At 42.2% G+C, this 19,321-nt stretch overlaps 1 protein-coding gene across 3 annotated transcripts in view; it reads right to left on the reverse strand.

Annotated features, from left to right (window-relative positions):
• Positions 1-635: 635 nt before the first annotated feature.
• The window catches only part of STK38 (serine/threonine kinase 38), a 53,578-nt gene continuing 34,892 nt past the window's right edge, over positions 636-19,321 (reverse strand). For 2 of the 3 annotated variants that reach the window (XM_017870102.1, XM_017870104.1), the window contains exons 8-14: positions 14,162-14,264; positions 13,242-13,303; positions 6,551-6,668; positions 5,090-5,213; positions 4,525-4,620; positions 3,453-3,547; positions 636-2,660 (exon numbers count right to left, since the gene is read on the reverse strand). In XM_017870102.1, the coding sequence (XP_017725591.1) occupies positions 2,530-2,660; positions 3,453-3,547; positions 4,525-4,620; positions 5,090-5,213; positions 6,551-6,668; positions 13,242-13,303; positions 14,162-14,264 (729 nt within the window). In that variant the 3' untranslated portion in view covers positions 636-2,529. The remainder of the gene's footprint in view (positions 2,661-3,452; positions 3,548-4,524; positions 4,621-5,089; positions 5,214-6,550; positions 6,669-13,241; positions 13,304-14,161; positions 14,265-19,321) is intronic. The other variant, XM_017870103.1, reaches the window with a different exon arrangement.

The following is a 19,321-nucleotide window of genomic DNA, read 5'->3' on the forward strand; positions in this document are numbered from 1 at the left end:
TTTTAGTAGAGACGGGATTTCACTGTGTTAGCCAAGATGGTCTAGATTTTCTGACCTTGTGATCCCCCTGCCTCGGCCTCCCAAAGTCCTAGAATTACAGGTATGAGCCACCGCACCTGGCCAACATTTCCATCTTATGAGCTCATGAGATTCCTGGTTGACTGCAGGCTGGGAAAAAATGGGGCTAGGCTGTAAAGGGCTGTACAAAAGGTCCACCAGATGACAGCACTTTTGTCAGGATATGCCCTTGGCCTTACTGTGAGGGGAGGGCCCACTGCCCTGCAACACTGAGGTGGGTGGAAGAAGCACATGCAGTCGGGGCAAGAGAAGTCTCTTCATATGCACAGTGATTCAGGAGACTAGCTCCCTAAGAACAAAAGTCAGTCCCAGCTTCCCTGAGATGGAAAAGCACTTTGCATGAAGATGGTGATACAGTTTTGAAATTAACACTTGAAATTAGGCGTTCTAATGGTTTGTGGACAAAGGGGTTAGTTAAAAGCAGCCACCAGCACTCTGCCTCTAAGTTATATGCCACTATTTGCTTTAAATCACATCACAATCCCTTCTTGGCCTTTTTGCTAAGATCAAATGCAGTATCTGTTCTTATCAGTTTAATAAATCACATCACATATTTCCACTACTGTTTTCACACAGTTTATTCATAAGTTTAAAAGTTAAAATGTGGGCATTTTCCCCTAAAACAAATCATCCCCTGCCACTCCCCCACACAAAGACTCTCCCAACACTGCAGTTACTTCTCTTTACCCAGGCTTACTACACATTCTTGCAAAACACACAGGAGTCAACACCCCAACTATTTGGTAATACAAAGAGACTACAAAGTTACACAAAAGAATCTCATTTACTTCCTTTTCACTAGCAGGCTATGAATGAAAGACTGAGAGGCAAACACATCACCTTCATCCAGAGTTGAGACTTCCCTAACCTTTTTTCTTCCTCTAAGAGGTTAAAACCCAAAGCAGTTTCACTGACAACCGTAACTCTGATATTCCATTTTTCTCTTCTGAATGGCTAAGCTAGGACATACTTTCCTTTCAAAACTGATCTTCACAACCTCATTACTGGCAGAAAGCAGGCTCCCAGCTGCAGCTCGGCCACAATGCTCTGCAGCAGGCGAAGTTCCCACACAGGTGCAAATGATGCTTTAAGAGTTATCAAAACGTTTTAAAAAATAATACATTAATATGGAGCCTCCACATTTTTCTGACAAAATTCCTCTAAAGGTGGTGGCAGCTGTGAAACAGAAGGCACTTTGTGCTATACAATTCAGAGGGTCTCTCATGAGAGAACGCCACAGCAGAGAGACCCAATCCGCCTAAGTTGCAGGCGACCCTTTAGGGTGGGGAGGAGTATCCCCCAGGAAGGCATCTGCAAAGGAAAAAATTGTAATCATGATTCCAAGGCAAAATGGCTACTTAAAGTTGAGAGAGAAGAAATACCAAGAGAGAAGACAAAACATGGTTGCGCCAAGGACTGAGGAGTGAGCTTTAACAAGGACTTGTCAGCTGGCTCTACTTCTATTGGGCTGGTTCCTTTACCATTTCCAAAGAGGTTCTGGAGACCTTGCAGGAACAGGAAAAGCACCTTAGCCAAGAGGGTTCCAGACCTCCTGCCTAGGCCTGGGCTCTCTTTATTAAGTTCCCAGGAATAAACTGAGTTCCCGTTTGCAGCACGTGCAGGTATTGCTGGTCCACGGCAACATCTGTCTTAGGGATTTTCTGGTACAGCCGTGAAGAGAAAGTGAGGGTTTTCCATATAATCCGGGATTCCTTGGCAATGCCCAAAGACTTTCTGGGCCTTCTAAGAGCAACAATGGATCAAGCTGGTAACCCCCATCAACACTCAGAAAAGCAGCATGGATATTTTAGATGGGGGACAGGGAGGAGATAAATCAATGGATTGACAGTCTTTATCTTAGTACCATAAATAAAGTGCACCATGAATGGAGGCTATAAGCCACTCGCCTGAGGCTGAGGTATGGGTAGAAACTACCATCACCACCCTCAGGGTGGTGGATCATTTCCTTCAGCCAGAATCCTGGCTGCTGAGACTGTCTTTATTGCTTTATTTCCTTAGTACTATGGAACTTTTAGCTATAAAGGAAATACTTGGTGGGCTTGGCAGAGAGCGTGTCACAGGAATTGGCTGATATTCGATGACTATATAAGACAATCTCAATAATGTTGGATGATGGCTGTTTTTTCCCTTCATTCTGATGAACGTAGGAAAACTCAAGTTGTTTTTAAAACATCTACCAAATTGGCTCATGATGCTTCGAAAGAAGCAGGATAGCTGTTTATGGCCGATGCAGTAGAAATGGTTGTCTTTGTTTACAGTTTTTCAGATGCATTATGGAAGAAAATCCTCTTACTATCACATTTCAGGAGACTTTACTATGACATACTGGTGGGTTCCATCAACTTCTTGGAAGCTCTTCAAGAGTGTGAGAGGAAAAGCATGATGTTGCACAAAGAACTCTGTTCCATGTAGGATTCCATGGCAAGAGAATTATTTTGCTGCTTTCATGTAGGAAGGTATTGCCCCCCTTGCAGTCAGGCCCTCAAAGCGCTTGTACGTGTAATTGATGAAGACCCAGTCTTTGTTCTTGTAGTCAGTCTCAGGGTGATTACTTGTGGCCACTGGGAAAGAAATAGATGTGAGAGTTGATTCACTGCTTTACCTCCAAAGGACTACTCACGGTGCTGAAGACGGCGCTCTGAAGAACATACCAGTTTCTATTTGGCAAAGCTTATTTTTCACTCTATGAATACTCTTTTTTTTTTTTTTGAGACAGAGTCTCGCTCTGTCGCCAGGTTGGAGTGCAGTGGCACGATCTCGGCTCATTGCAACTTCTGCTTCCTGGGTTCAAGCGATTCTCCTGCCTCAGCCTGTCAAGAAGCTGATACTACAGGCATGCACCACCACACCCAGCTAATTTTTGTATTTTTAGTAGAGATGAGGTTTCACCATGTTGGCCAGGATAGTCTCGATCTCTTGACCTCATGATCTGCCCACCTCGGCCTCCCAAAGTGCTGGGATTTCAGGCATGAGCCACCGTGCCTGGCCTCACTCAATGAATTTTCTACATTGTCTTGCTCATGTTCTTTAAATCTTGTATTTCTCCACAAATTTTTTAATGTTATATTTTCCCATTCCTATCATTTCAGATTACCTAACACTTAGTAAATAACAAAGGAACAGATTTTTGTAACTTACCCAGTTGAGCAGTCTAAACATGGGAGCTGATATTCATTTTCCATTCACCAAGGTTTCACCACTACCTAGCATTAGAACTGGAAAAGTACTTACAAAGAACCTGAAGAACTGAAGTTCCTCTCCATGTTCACTACCCTGACTTGCAAACATCATCCCAAAATTGGGGGTAAATAATGTGCTTATAAGGCAGCAGGAGACAATGCTGGTGGTGTTACCTGTTGGCTTAAGTATATCAGATTCTGGAAACTCATCGAAGTTTGAAGTATCATCAATGCTTTTGATTTCAATAGATATTGCAGCAGGTCTCTCTCTGCCAAGAATACACATGCCAAAAATTACTAAGTTAGTAATCATATGGATCATACCACTCAAGTCTTTCTCCAAAAAAGACCCCTGGTCTGACATGAGAAGACTCTTCACTGGCAGGCAGCATTTACTTTCTCTGAAAACTTACAAAACTGACCAACCAAGCCAACTGACTGTACCCAAACAAAGTAAATTATGATTTAAAAAAAAACTCAATCATTCACAGCTAGAAAGAAAGACAAGAATAACTAAAACTTGAAGTTAGTGCAACTCCCCCAATGGCCTGTCCTGTCTACTAAAGAGGGAAACTGAGCCTCTAAATGTCCCCTTGTGTAGGGCTCTGCCCTTCCTCTACTGGAGGTGCCAACGAGTAGGATAGCTAAAAAAGTGGCAAAGGTAAAAAATTACAAGCAGCACATAAGAACACAATTATAAAATAAATGAAAACTTCTTCACCTTCTATTTAATAACCAATGACTGCTGAATGAGAAGGTCTGGACTACAGCAGGTGGTCTAGGCTCTCATGGCTGTTGGCCGTAGTCTACAACCCCACCATAAAATTTTCACTCTCCCCTTTCCCTCTCCACTTCCACCCCTCCAATCTTTCCTCCACTCCTTTCTCCCTTCTCTATGTTCCAGTGATACCTTCCACCCTGTGGACAGGAACAGGCCTGCTGGTGGGCCCTAAGAGGTTGCTGAGTTCTAGGTAAAGGGTAATACACTTCCTAGATGCTCCCTCCACCACAAAAAACAAAGTTCACTTCACTTTGTAAATAACTGCTAGATTCAATATATTCCATGTCACATGGCTGACAAAAAACCCAACGCCCAATCACCACGAATGAAAATCAGGAAAAGATCCTAAATCTCTAAGAAAGCTCTCTTCCCTTACTTGGCTTGCCAATGATGGTCCTTCCAAATTATTATTAAGTAAACTAGAGACTTTCTGAAATCACTTTGAAAGTGTTTATATGGATATACCTGATATGTTCCCAGTCAACGCCTTCAAAAAAAGAGTTACTTTTTATTTCCTCAACTCCAGGAGCTCCAATTCTATGTTCCCATTCACAGCAGAATCTGGAAAAGACAGAGGCCTTTCAGCACACCTCAAGCAGTCTCTTCAGAAAAGAAAACTTTTTTTTTTTGAGACAAGGTCTCACTCTGTCACCCAGGCTGGAGTGCAGTGGCACAATCAAGGCTCACTGCAGCTTCAACTTCCTGGGCTCAAGTGATCCTCCCATCTCAGCCTCCCAAGTAGCTGGGACCACAGGTTCCACCATGCTCAGCCAATTTATTTTTTTAGAGGTGGGGTTTTGCTGTGTTGTCCAGGCCAGTCTCAAATTCCTGGGCTCAAGTGATCCCCCTGCCTCAGCCTCCCAAAATGCTGGGATTATAGGCGTGAGCCACCATGCACAGCCTTTTTATTCGTTTAAAGAGAGGAACAGGAGGAAATAGAAAGCAGATTCAGGAGATAACAAGTTTTAAAAAAAATGGAATTATTCATATAAAAAGCTGAGAAAGAAGGTGGAGGGATGTTCTCTAATACCTCAAAATTAGATCCTTGGCCTTCTCAGAGATGGGAACTTCCGGAGGAAAAGTCAAAGTTTCTTTCCAGTTCATCACCTTCTTGTATGTCTCTTGAGGGGTCTCAGAACAGAAAGGTGGGTAGCCTGTAATAAAAAGGAACTTCGGAGCTTTTACACTCCAGAACTTTGAATCTGACCAGGATTACTCTCCTTAATACAATTCTGTATGTCTTTTTTTTTTTTTTTGAGACAGGGTCTCACTCTGTTACCTAGGCTGAGTGCAGTGCAATCATGGTTCACTGCAGCCTTGAATTCCTACCTCAGCCTCCCTAGTAGGTGGGACTACAGAAGAGCACCACCACACCCAGCTGATTTTTCATTTTTCTTTTGTAAAGACAGAGTCTCACTATGTTGACCAGGCTTGTTTTGAACTCCTGGGTTTAAGCGATCCTACCGCCTCGACCTCCCAAAGTGCTGGGATTACAGGCATAAGCCACTGTGCCCGGCCCGATTCTGTATGTCTTTATTGACTACTGGATTACTCTGTATGGCCATCCCTCCATGACATAGACAGGATTTCCACTTATCCCAGAAAATATCTAAACCTATTTTTCATTTTCCCCCAAACTCCCAGACCCAAAGTGAAATCATGCTTCTGGTACCACTAGGAAGTCAGCTAATAGGTAGAGCTGGGAAAAGAAAGGAGGACATAAATAGAATTGCAGGTGTGGGAATCACCATGCCCAAAGAAGAAATGAAAGGATGAAACAATATCATTCCAGAAATACCCTTCTATGGGTAAAGTACCAAATAACGTGAATAAGAAAAAAGCATAGATTTTAAAAAGGACCACCATGCGTCTTTTTGAGAACTACAGGCAAGAAGACAAACACGCACACACCCTATCACCCCATCTTCCCTCCAGATGGTGTACGCCCACCTCCACAGGCATTGTTCCCATGTTCCTGAAGCCAAAGCAGGCAGATAGACTCACTCGGAACCAACAAGGATATACTTGCTCGCTGGCATATGACCATCCCCACAGATGCGTCCCATAAACACAGAGATACACCAATACAATAAGAGGGAGAGAGGCCACAGGGTCCCATGATTTGAAAGCTTTGACAGAGGAAGTGGGCAGCATATTAGAAAAGTGAGGCAACGCCCAGTTAAAATGCTCTGCATACAACGGATGTTAATAAGTGCTAGTGACTGAAAGAGCTTCCAGATGGAGGAGAAGAAGGTATAAGAGAAAGAAAAACATAAAAAATGATCAACAAAGCAATTGCAGGATGCCAGTAAGCCTAAGAATGGAGTGGGATACATCTTACTGAAAGAGTTGTCATCTGTCTAAAACAATTCACTTTGAAAGACAAGTGGGGAAATCACTTAGATCACTGCCAATTGAAACAGAGGCTGATATCAATGTAGAAGTCTGTCACGGATGCACAGAAAAAGTCCTCTGAAACCATGCAACTTACCGATGAGCATCTCATACATGATCACCCCAAGCGACCACCAATCACAGAGCTTGTTGTACCCGGTCTGCATGAACACCTCAGGAGCAATGTAGTCAGGAGTGCCTACTGTGGAGAAGGCCTGAAACATGGACCACACATCAGGGAGGCCCAGCCAGGCAGGAGATGCCCAGAGTTCTGTTCTAGAAACCAAAGGCTATGAATACCACCAGAAGCTACCCCCAAGCTAAATACGCAGGACTGCCCAGTAGCTTAACGGCAAGCTTGATTTGCCAAAGCACTTTCCAAAATGAACAAGAAAGCTTTGTTAATGAGGTGGGAGACCTTTCTTAACTATCAGTCACTACGGCGAAGGCATCTCTGTCATAATAACTAATATTACAATTCTCTGAGCACCCATTAAGTACCAGGCTCTGTACTTTATATATAGAGTTATATATACATATATATAAAATTTCATATACATGAGTTCATTTAATCCCGACAAAACTTTTCCAAGGAGGACCTTATTAGCCTAACTTTGCAGATACAATTTGATGCTCAAAATGGCTTTGCCCAAGACCCCAGAACTAGTTAGGTGGTAGAGCCCAGTTTAGAGATTAAATATCTGGCCGGGTGCGGTGGCTCACGCCTGTAATCCCAGCACTTTGAGAGGCTGAAAGGTGGGTGGATCATGAGGTCAAGAGATCGAGACCATCCTGGCCAACATGGTGAAACCCAGTCTCTACTAAAAATACAAAAATTAGCTGGGCATGGTGGGGTGCACCTGTAGTACAAGCTTATCGAAAGGCTGAGGCAGGAGAATCGCTTGAACCCAGGAGGCAGAAGTTGCAGTCAGCTGAGATCGTGCCACTGCACTCCAGCCTGGTGACAGAATGAGACTCTGTCTCAAAAAAAAAAAAAAAAAAAGGTAGAAATTATAATATCTTACTCCATCCCTCTTTCTATGATACACATTCTTTGATCTGACACAATCATAAAGGGAAGCTTTATGATCAAAAGCTAAAGTTATATCCTATAAGTTAATGTTTATAAATACCTATTTACCAAACTTAATTGTTTTTGTACATAGTTCTTGGAGGACTGTTCTCTTTTTCTAAGAGATGGGGTCTCCCTTTGTAGCCCAGGCTGGAGTGCAGTGGCACAATGATAGTTCACCTCAAACTCCTAGGCTCAAGAGATCTTCCCATGTCAGTCACCAGAGTAGCTACGACCATAGGTGCATGCCACCACACCTGGCTAATTTTTTAATTTTTTTGTAGAGATGGGGTTTTGCCATCTTGCCCAGACTCCTAGGCCCAAGTGATCCTCCCACCTCAGCCTCCCAAAGTGCTGGGATTATAGGTGTAAGCCACCATACTCGACCAAGAGAAACATTTTCTGCATTCCAGTATTCTACTCTAACATACCAGGACTGCAAAATAAGAGGAGAAAGTACAATCAAAGCCTCCTAATGTACTTAACATCTGAGGGCTTACCATGTGTAAGGCTCTGATCTAGGTGCTTTAAATATTATATATTATATAAATTTTAAAATTACAGTTGTATTGTTTTTTAAAACATTATGAAATATTACAAACATATACAAAAAAGGAACAGACAATACAGACCCATTACTCATATTAAAGAGATTAATAAATTGCCATATTTGTCTCAGATCACTTGTCTTTTTTTTTTTTTTTTGAGATGAACCACACCTGGCTAATTTTTTGTATTTTTAGTAGAGACAGGGTTTCACCACATTGGCCAGGCTGGTCACGAACTCCTGACCTCAAGTGATCCACCCGCCTCCGCCTCCCAAAGTGCTGGGATTACAGGCGTGAGCTGCCGCACCCAGCCCTGTTTGTCTTAACATTAGTTTTGAGATTTATTCACGTAGTTCACTCTAGTTCACTCACTTCTCAGCTGTATGCTATACTGTTATATAAATTAATCACAATAGTTTTTATCCCTTCTTCTGTAATGGACAGTTACATTGCTTCCAGTATTTCACTATGACAAGTTAACTCCTGAATAAACATTCTTGTAATACCTTCTTGGGCATTGTGCAAGCATTTCTCTAGAGTATAAACTAGAATATTGCTGAGCCTTGGGTTATAAGCATCTAAACTTGAGGTATCTTCCATGTCCTCCAAAGTAGTTAGTCCCTATTTAAACCAGTCCTGGTGGGGATTAGCTTCTGGTGCTCCACATCTCACCAAGACTTGGCTTTGTCAGATTTTTTATTTTTATTTTTACCAATTTGATGAATATGAAATGGGATCTTTTTTTTTTTAAGCGATGGGATCTTGCTCTGTCACCCGGGCTGGAGTGCAGTGGTATGATCATAGCTCACTGCAGCCTTGAAATCCTGACCTCAAGGGATTTTCCTGCCTCAGCCTCCTGAGTAGCTGGGACTGTAGGGATGTGCCAGCATGGCTGGGATCTTGTTTTAATTTGCATTTACTTTATTTCAAGTAGGGCTGAGCACACACTCGTATTTTAATTAGCCATCCAGGTTTTTACTATGAATTCCTGTTCAGATCCTTTGTCCACTAGTATTTGCTTAAGTTGTGTTGTCTTTTTTCTTATTGATTCATAGGAATTCTTTATGAATTCAGGACATTAATCTGTTTAAGATATTTGTATACTGCAAATATCTTCTCCCAGATTGAGGCTTGTTATTTTTATTGTGATTTTTTTTTTTAATGAAGTAGTATTTGTTACCAAAATATGTCACATACATACATGTGTTAATTATATACATTATCAAATTATAATGCATAATCATGAAAATGAATACCCACGAGTTCAACTGAAGAACCAAGTAATAACAATATTATTAAAGCTAAACATGTACTCCTCCCCGTCTCTCCTGCTTCTCTTAATCACTATGCCGAATTTCACGTTTTGTCACTCCTTTGCTTTTAAAAAGAATTTTGCCAGGTATCTCTCTAAATGAGATTTTATTTTTGAGCTTTATTAAAATGGTACCATTCTATATACAGTCTTCTGTTATTAGATTCTTCCTCTCAACTTTATGTTTCTAAAATTGATTCACGCTGTCACATGTAGCTGTAGTTCAATTATTTTTACTGCTGCAAAATATTCTATTCCAGAATGTAACTATTTTCCTGTGGATGGACACTGGGTTATTCCCAGTCTTTTGCTATTATGAAAATGCAATAAACATTCTTCTGCATGTCTCCTGGTTCACATGTGCAATTTCTCTAGGGCTTATGACTAGGGGTAGAATTGCAGCGCTGTAGGGTGTACACACGAACTCTGAGAGGTAATTCCAAAGTAGCTGTACCGTGTGGCTTGTCTTTTCATTTCTTTGTGTCTTTTGATACACAGAAGGTTTTTTTTCCTTAAAGTAGTAAAATAAACCAAATTTTTCCTTTATGAGCTGTACTTCTTGTATCTTATTTAAGAAATCCTTCTTTACTCTGAGGTCATAAAGATACTGCCCTGTATTTTCTTTAAAAATTTTTTAAAGTTTAATTTCCCATCTAGAATTGACTTGCATATACTGTATGGTAGGGATCCATTTTTTCCATATAGCTAAGTGTATGCATGTGTGTATATATACATGTATAATATATATTTAAATGCAGACATTAAATAACACAAATACCAGTGTTGTCTTTTGTCTTTAAGTTTTAAAGACTGAAACGTGGATTAGGCCTTCTCCAAGAATTTTCATTCTAATCATAAAGGTAAGAAATTACAAATACCCTTTAATTTAGAGATAAGGTTTACTCTACCAAAGATGAATGTAAATCTAAGCAGATCTTACTTGTTCAAAGATTTCCATGATAAAACCAGAGGTCTACTGCCAGAGGAAAAGAACTCCTTCAAGCTACCAATGCATTAAAATAAAGACTCAAGAGTTATAAAATATAGCAAACAGCAGGCTCAAACCTGTGAAGGTAAAAGTATTGCTCTTATTCCAGAAACTAGAGTCTGCCGTAGGAGCTCACTCGTATTTTACCACACGTTTTACCACACCGTCTGTACCAGGTGTGTCCTTTCCAATCTAAGGACTGCCCCCTTCCCAAACCTTTGTTGTTTTCCACACCAGGGTGTCCTCCAACTCCAACCTCATAAACCTGTACTCCAGTTTTTCCTTTTCTTGTCTGGGTATTTCAAGTGTCAATGAAAGCTGCAATCTGGAATAGCTCCGTCAGTTGTTAACAGTCATTTCAACCAAATGTGTTCTAACCTTATGATTTTGTGTCAGGGTTTTAAGAGAAATAAAAAAATTTAATTTCCTAATCACTTCTGTAAATCCTACCCTAAAAAAATAAACTGACCAAGATTGGATGCCTATGTATCTATTATATTTTATATCTGCGATTAACTTAAAGCTGACTCATATTAATCAGGTACTGGGGCCTAAGGTTATATAGGACCACATAACAATTTAAAACATTACAATATTATTTAAGCAGCCAAGGAATGAAGCTAAAGCCTCTACTTTTTTTAGTGATTCCCAATGGACTAAAAAGTAATAGGCTGGGTAGGAATTACATATGCTAGGCTTAACCTAGAGCAGTAAATTTATATTAAGTATTAACGAGTATCAATCTTCAGCTAGGTACTAGCTAAATGGGATCACTTAGAAAAGGTCAAAGTAACACAGTTAATTAACATTTAGAAGACTGAGAGGTGGCTTCATTTTCTTCAAGTTATGAAAAGAGATAATATGAGGATGACCTTAATTTACACTTTCCCATTTCTACTGCATATAGTATAAAAAGGCAAGAACCTTAATCATAGCATCAGGGCCTTAAGTTTATTGAGATTTTCAAAAATGTTTTTAACTATTAAATGACATTTAACTGCAAGCACGAAAATTGTGAAATTGCTTTCCTTATAGAACTACAGAAATGATTCCTCTAATCAGGACAAGACCCTTGGGTGCACATCAAAGAGCACAAAGCTTGTCTTGGAATATAAGGGACAATTCAAGACACTTAAGCCTTATCCCCAAAATACTCGTTAGTACAGGAGCCAAAGGTTAAATGCTGGCCTGCTTGGAAAAAAAAAAAAAGAAAGAAAGAAAGAAAGAAAAGAAAAGAACAGAAATCACAGATTCCTTACCTTCTGTTTCCAAAAAATAGATAAATATTAGTTGCCCAACAAAGCAGGAGCTATTATTTAAGACATAACCTCTTCAGTGGAAGTTCTCAACATTCACTGCACAGTAGAATCTGTCTTTTAAAAATCAGATACGATACGATACCCAGACTATATCCCAGACCAACTGAATCATAATCTCTGTGGGTGGAACCTGGACATCAACATGTTCTGAAGTTCCCCAGGTGATTCTGTTGTGCAGCCAAGGTTAAAAACTACTTCTCTGTGGAGAGACATAATAGAAGCACCTGACCAAATTCGTTCCTGACATTCTCTAATCCTCAACAAGATACATAAAATATTTTTCAACCACATACAGAATTCAGAAGTTTAAAGAGTAGCAGAGTTCCCAAGGAAGGGAGACTGTTTTGTAACTAACTGTACTAAACTGAAGATTTCCCAAGTAAATGTTGTCTGAGGCCCCACTGATGAGTGGGCTTCGAATAAATCAAAACGAATGCACAACTTTCCTTTGACTCTTTCTTAAACCATCTCATAGGTTTCCATTTTCACATGTAACTGACATCCACCTATTAGTGACTTACTAAGACTGTTATTAAAGGTACTCTAGAGAACTGTAAATCAGTATTTCACTAGGAATTCTGACTGAAACACAGTATTTGGTAAACTTGCCAAGTTACTACCATGTATGTGGACAAACAGAAGTGCTGCCATTTCTAGACAATACATTTGCATGACCATCATTCCAAGTTAGTCAGTTTCCCATTGCTGCTATTCTGCTTTCCAATGACCAAATGTTAGTTTGGCTTTATCCATCATCAGTTTCATTTGCTATGGGTTTCCTGCAAAGCTTAAGAATGTAGTGATATACATTTCTATTATCTGGCCAATAACTTTCCAGTAACTGGACACTGGAACATGTACACTGTACTTCAAACAAGAACCAATTAACCAGCTATTGCTAAAAAATAAATTCTGCCTAGACAGCAATATTTCACTGGTAAATTTGTACTTCCAACATACTATCAAGGTAAACACGATGTTTCTTATTTTTCAGTCTGTAGGACCTAATTTTACATGGGCACAAAGTCAAATGCATATAAATAAGCATTCCCCTTATATTTCTCTCCAATCTTTACAAGTAAGTTCTTTTTCACATCACAAAGTCAGAAAGTGTGAGGCAAATGAATTGAGGAGTCTTGACTTACCCTTGCCCGACTGGATCAAAATTTTTAAGAAGTTTGAGAACTGATGCCTGAAAACTCTAGGTAGGTATTTGTAGTTAGTTTTGAGAGATCTCCAGCTTAAATACAACCCCTTACCACTACAAAATAGAGAAAAGGTGGGGCAGGAAGGAAAGGTATTGTTACCAAGCTAAAAGGTCAGAATGAGGTCACCCACGGAAAATGTCACAACGAAAACAACCTAATATTACCTGTCCTCCTTCAAGATTCCTTTGGGTCCTACCAACCTAACGACAGCACTCTCTTTAGGTAATCTTAAAAGCAAGGGACACATTGCAAATATCTGTCAAATGCAAATTTATGTGCAAATCTTTAGAACTTATACATACTTGGTTTGTAGCATTTCAGAAGCCACAGATATTACTTACTAGCTGACGTCTATTTCTTTTCCAGGTTTCTGCTTTCCTTTTGGAATTCATGTTCTGGAAAGCTGAAAGTAGAGAATACAAGCTGCAGTCAAAGTTCAGACCAAACTGTTTACTACTTTTTTTAGTAGGCTCTTTCAAGTCATATGAAACCCTGAAGTCTTGCTTTTTTTCTACTCATACATCAAAAGCTCCAGATGACACATATCCTAGTAAGTTTACAGTAAGCCCAAATCAGAGGCTGTAAAGCATTAACTTAAAAGACTCACACAAAGTTGTAAAAGGTACTCCCATGTGGATCAAGTGGCCACAGAGGATACAGGACTTAATCAGAATTACAGGGAATTCAGTCTCAACTAGAACCGAGGTCCTAACGTGGACCTACAACAGTCACAGTTTCTCAAAATTACCATCAATTTTCCAAGTAGTAGTAACTTATATGATCAGGGACATCTGAATTTATAATACATGATTTGACATAAGCTTTTCTAGGATGAAATGTAATTTTACTACACAGTTGTCAATGATTTCATAGTGTTCAAGTGGAAGTGACAGTCATAAGGATAAACTTCTTTCTGTCATGAAGGAAAGAAGTACCCAGGATAAATCTAGCCCAGAGCTGTTCCCAGGAGTGTTTCCTCTACTATTTCTGCTTGCCTGTCCCATACTCATCCCCAGTGACCTTCCCAGTAGACCTCTAAAGAAGATCCCTTTCAACCTCTGCCTTCACACATTTGGTACCATTCATTCATCTTGCCTCACCAGACAACACAAATCACAGGCAAACCTGGGAAGGTATTTTTATTCTCTACACACTCATGCTGTGAGAATCTCCTATCTGTCCTGCATAATTTGGTTACAAGGGAAACAGCTCTTCTAGGCCCAGTTAGAACGAAAAGGCTAACGTAATTGTTACCACTTACTGAAATCACTGGGGAGGCTGTGGTTCAGATTCCTATAAAATTCTGTCCTATGTGCTTTTTTCAGTCCTGTGCAAAGACCAAAGTCAGAAAGTTTCACATGGCCCTATGGGGAAGAAACAAGGTGATGGATGAGTATTCTTGGAGGTAGAACAGAACATTACCTTCTACTCCTTCCAGCATCCATTACAGCTCTACAGCCACAGTACACTGCTCCTTCTTTTATTATAGGAAAAATCATGTAATTGCAGAAGAATTTTTTTTAAAATCCCAAATCCTATTATACTAATAAAGCTATTTTCATTTCTGCATATCAACTTTGGTTTTATCCAAATACTGATTTTTAAACATCGTTGACCCCTCCTTAGCATCTAGAGACAATTTTATTACTTCTTTAACTCAATCAAATATTTCTCTCTGTTTCTATATGGTCTTGTTTTTTTCTGAGACATGGTCTTGCTGTGTCACCCAAGCTGAAGTACAGTGATGTGATCATGGCTCACTGCAGTCTCGACCACCCAGGCTCAAGCAATCCTCCCATCTCAGCTTCCTGAGTAGCTGGGACCTCAGGTGCGTGCCACCACGTCCGACTAATTTTTTTTATTTTTTGGAGATATAGGGCTTCCCTATGTTTCCCAGGCTGGTCTCAAACTCCTGAGGTCAAGTGATCCTCCCATCCCAGCCTCCCAAAGTTCTGAGATTATAGGCATGTACCACACCTGGCCAAAATTACCACTTTAAAGGTCTCCATAATACTCAATTAACTTGGCACTTCATTGTTTACCTTACCATCCCCTTAATACTGGATGTGCATTCCATTTTCAATTCTTAGCTCTCATACAACATGGATTATCAGGTGCTCTCTGACAGAGTCTATATTCCCAGACCTAACCGGGCATGATTCAGGATGACTTTAATAAATGATTGTTAAATGAAGAGTAAATCTTTTCAAAATTGTTCATATAGCTTTTCCTCCTCTTATTCCATTGGAATAAATTCCAGCAGTAAACTATCTCAAAAACAAAGGGAATAAATATTATTAGATAGTCCTTGATAAATGCTACTGCCACGAGATCCTTGGGCTTCTAGCCGGAAGCCTCTGTGGTCATTGGTGCCTTTTACCCGATTTTTACTCAGGTCTGCTGGGCTCATTCCGCCCACTCAGCCTGGCAGGCTTGTGCTACCAGCCCGGATCTCAAATCTGCCAAGGGCAAGACAAGCAGAGTGGCAAGGAGTGTGTGAGTGCAGGGTCCAGCCACCGCACACAGCCAGGCACACTGGCGGCCACTGCACACAGCCAGGCACAGCAGGCAGCTCCAGGCGCCAGTACAGGTGCTGGCTCCATGCAAGCCTGCAGTTGGATGAGATGCACTGCAAGTGGCTTCTGCTGTGGGCACCTGCATATGGACGAGGCGAATGCAGTGGCACCTGGAAGCTTGGAGATGCCAGAAACTGCAGAGCCCTAAAGAGGGTGTCACAGCCCTGGCTCTGGGCTCCCAGAAGGGCCACAACGCTTCTCTCCTTCTTGTTGCCTGCAACACGGCGAGCAAGGGAGATATATTTCAGCCCTGTTCGTGTTACAACTCTTTCAGCCCCACCATTTGGCAGGTCCCAGGTTTTTGTCCCGCATTCAGGAAGAATGAGGTATACGGACAACTGGAGGGTGAGCAAGGTGAAGAGGAGCTTTATTGAGTGACAGTACAGCTCTCAGGAGACCCGAAGTGGGTTGCTCCTTTCCACAGGCAGGTCATCCCATCTGTAGGGGTTCGGTAAGTGTGGTGGGAAAAATTGTAGAAAGACGGAAACCTTCTTAGAAGGCTGGGAAGTTTTACAAAAGCTTCAGAAAAGGATTTGGCTGAAGGCATTCAGATTCTCTTATCCGGTGCCTGAAGGCTTAGGTTAGATAACAAGGGGATGTAAAGAAACTGATCTAGATAAGTTAGTTTACTTAGGCCTCAGAACCTGGCCTTTAATAATCGAAATGCAGGACTGCTCTCTCCGGAGATGGGGTGGGGTTGGGGGTGGGGAGGGGGACAACCATGTTAATTACCCACAAGTGTGTTGACTGAAGGCCTTTGTCATTAAATCTGTACTAAATAGTTGCCCGCAGCACCAGCTTTTCAGGGCCGAGGCTGCTACAACTCTTTCTGCAGGCAGCCCAGTCCCCTAGCTCGCTCTTTCACTGGGTATCTGTGTCAGAGTGCATTTTTTCATCCATCACTGGGGTCGCAGTCTGCAGGTTGGACCCGGCACCCATCAAGTCTGTAGCCCTTAGGAGACCTGGAGCAGATAGCTCCTTTCTGCAGCAGGTTGTCTGACATCTGCCAGAGTCTGAGTCCAGGGTTTTTATGGGTTTCAAAAGAGAAAAAGTGTGTGCTGACTGGTCCATGGGCAGTCACAGGCAGGCCCGGAAAAAACACCACAAGTTCTTACTCTGGGCCATAGAGTCCAGCCCGAACTGACAGCCTGGCCCTCAGGCTTCAGGCCATCCCTGGCTTGAAGGTAGGGCTTCACCAGGGACCCACCCCTTTCCACCCAGGAGCCTGTCTGCCTCTTATGGCCATCAACCATTTTGTCCACAGCACCAGGCTGTTGGTGCAAAGGAGCATCTACAGACCTGCACCCAACTGCCCTCTTCCCCTGCTTGGCCTCCCTCTCATGCTTCTTGGCACCCAAAGTCCAGAGGGGGCTGAGGCTGCAGGGGGCTGGTGTGTCAGCACCGCCCCAAGCGTGCGCACACCTGATCAGGTCTCAATAGAACCCAGGCTCAGCCTCAACTTTGCTCTGAAATTGGAGTGGACACCAGGAGCACAGAGAGGTCAGGCAGCAGGAACAGGCACTTCCAAGGTCATGGGCTTCCCAGGACCCTGTGAGCGCAGGGATGCCCAGGTCTGCAGCTGTGGCTGGGCAGCTGCAGCTGTGCCTGAGAGGGCAGGGCTCCCACTTGTTCCCTGCTCCTGCCAGCTCCATGGAGCACACAGCCCTGACTGTGCCTCCCCCACTGCAGCTGGCATCTTCCCAGCAGAGGCTCCAGACAGGCCACCGCTGCCATCATGACAATACTGTATTCCAATCATAAATCTCTAACTTTGTAATTTTCATAAAGGAAAACTTATACCTTCTATGAGTCAGGCACCTTGATCGATGCTTTAATTGTGTTGTCTCATTTAAAACCCTTAAACTGGCCAGGCACGGTGGCTCAAGCCTGTAATCCCAGCACTTTGGGAGGCCAAGATGGGTGGATCACGAGGCCAGGAGATCGAGACCATCCTGGCTAACACGGTGAAACCCCGTCTCTACTAAAAAATACAAAAAACTAGCCAGGCGAGATGGCGGGCGCCTGTAGTCCCAGCTAGTCGGGAGGCTGAGGCAGGAGAATGGCGTAAACCCGGGAGGCGGAGCTTGCAGTGAGCTGAGATCCGGCCACTGCACTCCAGCTTGGGCGACAGAGCGAGACTCCGTCTCAAAAAAAATAAATAAATAAATAAAAAATAAAACCCTTCAACTACACATCACAGACTTAGAGCTGTTAAATGGCTTGCCATTAAAATGGCAGAACCGGCCAGGCGCGGTGGCTGACGCCTGTAATCCCAGCACTTTGGGAGGCTGAGACGGGCAGATCACGAGGTCAGGAGATGAAGACCATTCTGGCTAACACGGTGAAACCCCGTCTCTACTAAAAATACAAAAAAAATTAGCCGGGCGTGGTGGCGGGCGCCTGTAGTCCCAGCTACACCAGAGGCTGAGGCAGGAAAATGATGTGAACCCAGGAGGCGGAGCTTGCAGTGAGCTGAGATCATGCCACTGCACTCCAGCCTGGGCAATAGAGTGAGACACCGTCTCAAAAAAAAAAAAAAAAAATGGCAGAACCAAAACCAGAAATCAGCCCATGCTCTTCCTCCCAGACCAGGATTATTTTACCCTGCCATCTAATCTCATCTGGAAAATGAAAGTAAAGATATCTTTTTGGTAGGAATGGGCAATAATGCATGTAAGACTCCTAACACAGTACCTGGCACATAACTAGCCCTAAGGAAAAAGTAGGTATTCTTGGGGTGGCAAAATTTTAACTAGATGGAGAGTTGAAATAAAAACATAAGAGGGAATCCTGATGCTCAGAGATCTACCTTGCTCAGGGTTAAACAATCAGAAGTGGTGCGGCCAAAATTTGAGCCCAAATGACTTCAATGTCTGTGGTCTTTCCAGAATACCACCTTTCTCAAGGACATCATCAGGCTTAAACATACAAATTTTCCAAGATACAAGGCTGTAGGAGCCCTGCTCAGATGTGTCAAATTTTATTATGCTTTGTTTTAAAAGAAATCCAATTAGGTTTGGATGTGTGTATGTGCGTATGTACACAGCAAGGTAAACTGCCAAACACAGACAGCTTCGAGCCTATTAACTCAGTATCTTTTTTTTTTTTTTTTTCTTTTCTTTTGAGACAGAGTCTCGCTCTGTCACCCAGGCTGAAGTGCAGTGGCACCATCTTGGCTCACTGCAAACTCTGCCTCCTGGGTTCAAGAAATTCTCTGCTTCAGCCTCCTGAGTAGCTGGGATTACAGGTGCCCGCCATCAGGTCTGGCTAATTTTTTTGTATTTTTAGTAGAGATGGGGTTTCACCAACTTGGCCACGCTGGTCTTGAATTCCTGACCTCATGATCCACCCACCTCGGCCTCCCAAAGAGCTGGGATTACAGGAGTGAGCCACCATGCCTGACCTAAGTATCTTTTTTTGAAGATTTGCAAGTAACTTATTCTACAAGCCAAGGAAGTTTATAGTTCTCATGATTACATATCTCACCTGGACAACTCGAAGAAAGGACTAAGAAAAATTGTTTTTGGCTGGACACAGTGGCTCACACCTGTAATCCCAACACTTTGGGAGGCCAAGGCAGGTGAATCACCTGGGGTCAGGAGTTCAAGACCAGTCTGGCCAACAGGGTGAAACCCTGTTTCTACTAAAAATACAAAAATTAACTGGGCATGATGGTGCACGCCTGTAATCCCAGCTACTCGGGAAGCTGAGGCAGAATTGCTTGAAACTGGGAGGCAGAGGTTACAGTGAGCCAAGATCACATCACTGCACTCCAGTCTGGGTGACAAAGTGAGACTCCACTTCAAAACAAAAAAAAAAAAAAAAAAAAAAAAAAGAGATGAAAG

This window comes from Rhinopithecus bieti, unplaced genomic scaffold (assembly GCF_001698545.2).
Source record: "Rhinopithecus bieti isolate Rb0 unplaced genomic scaffold, ASM169854v2 scaffold_4553, whole genome shotgun sequence".
NCBI classification, from domain to species: domain Eukaryota; kingdom Metazoa; phylum Chordata; class Mammalia; order Primates; family Cercopithecidae; genus Rhinopithecus; species Rhinopithecus bieti.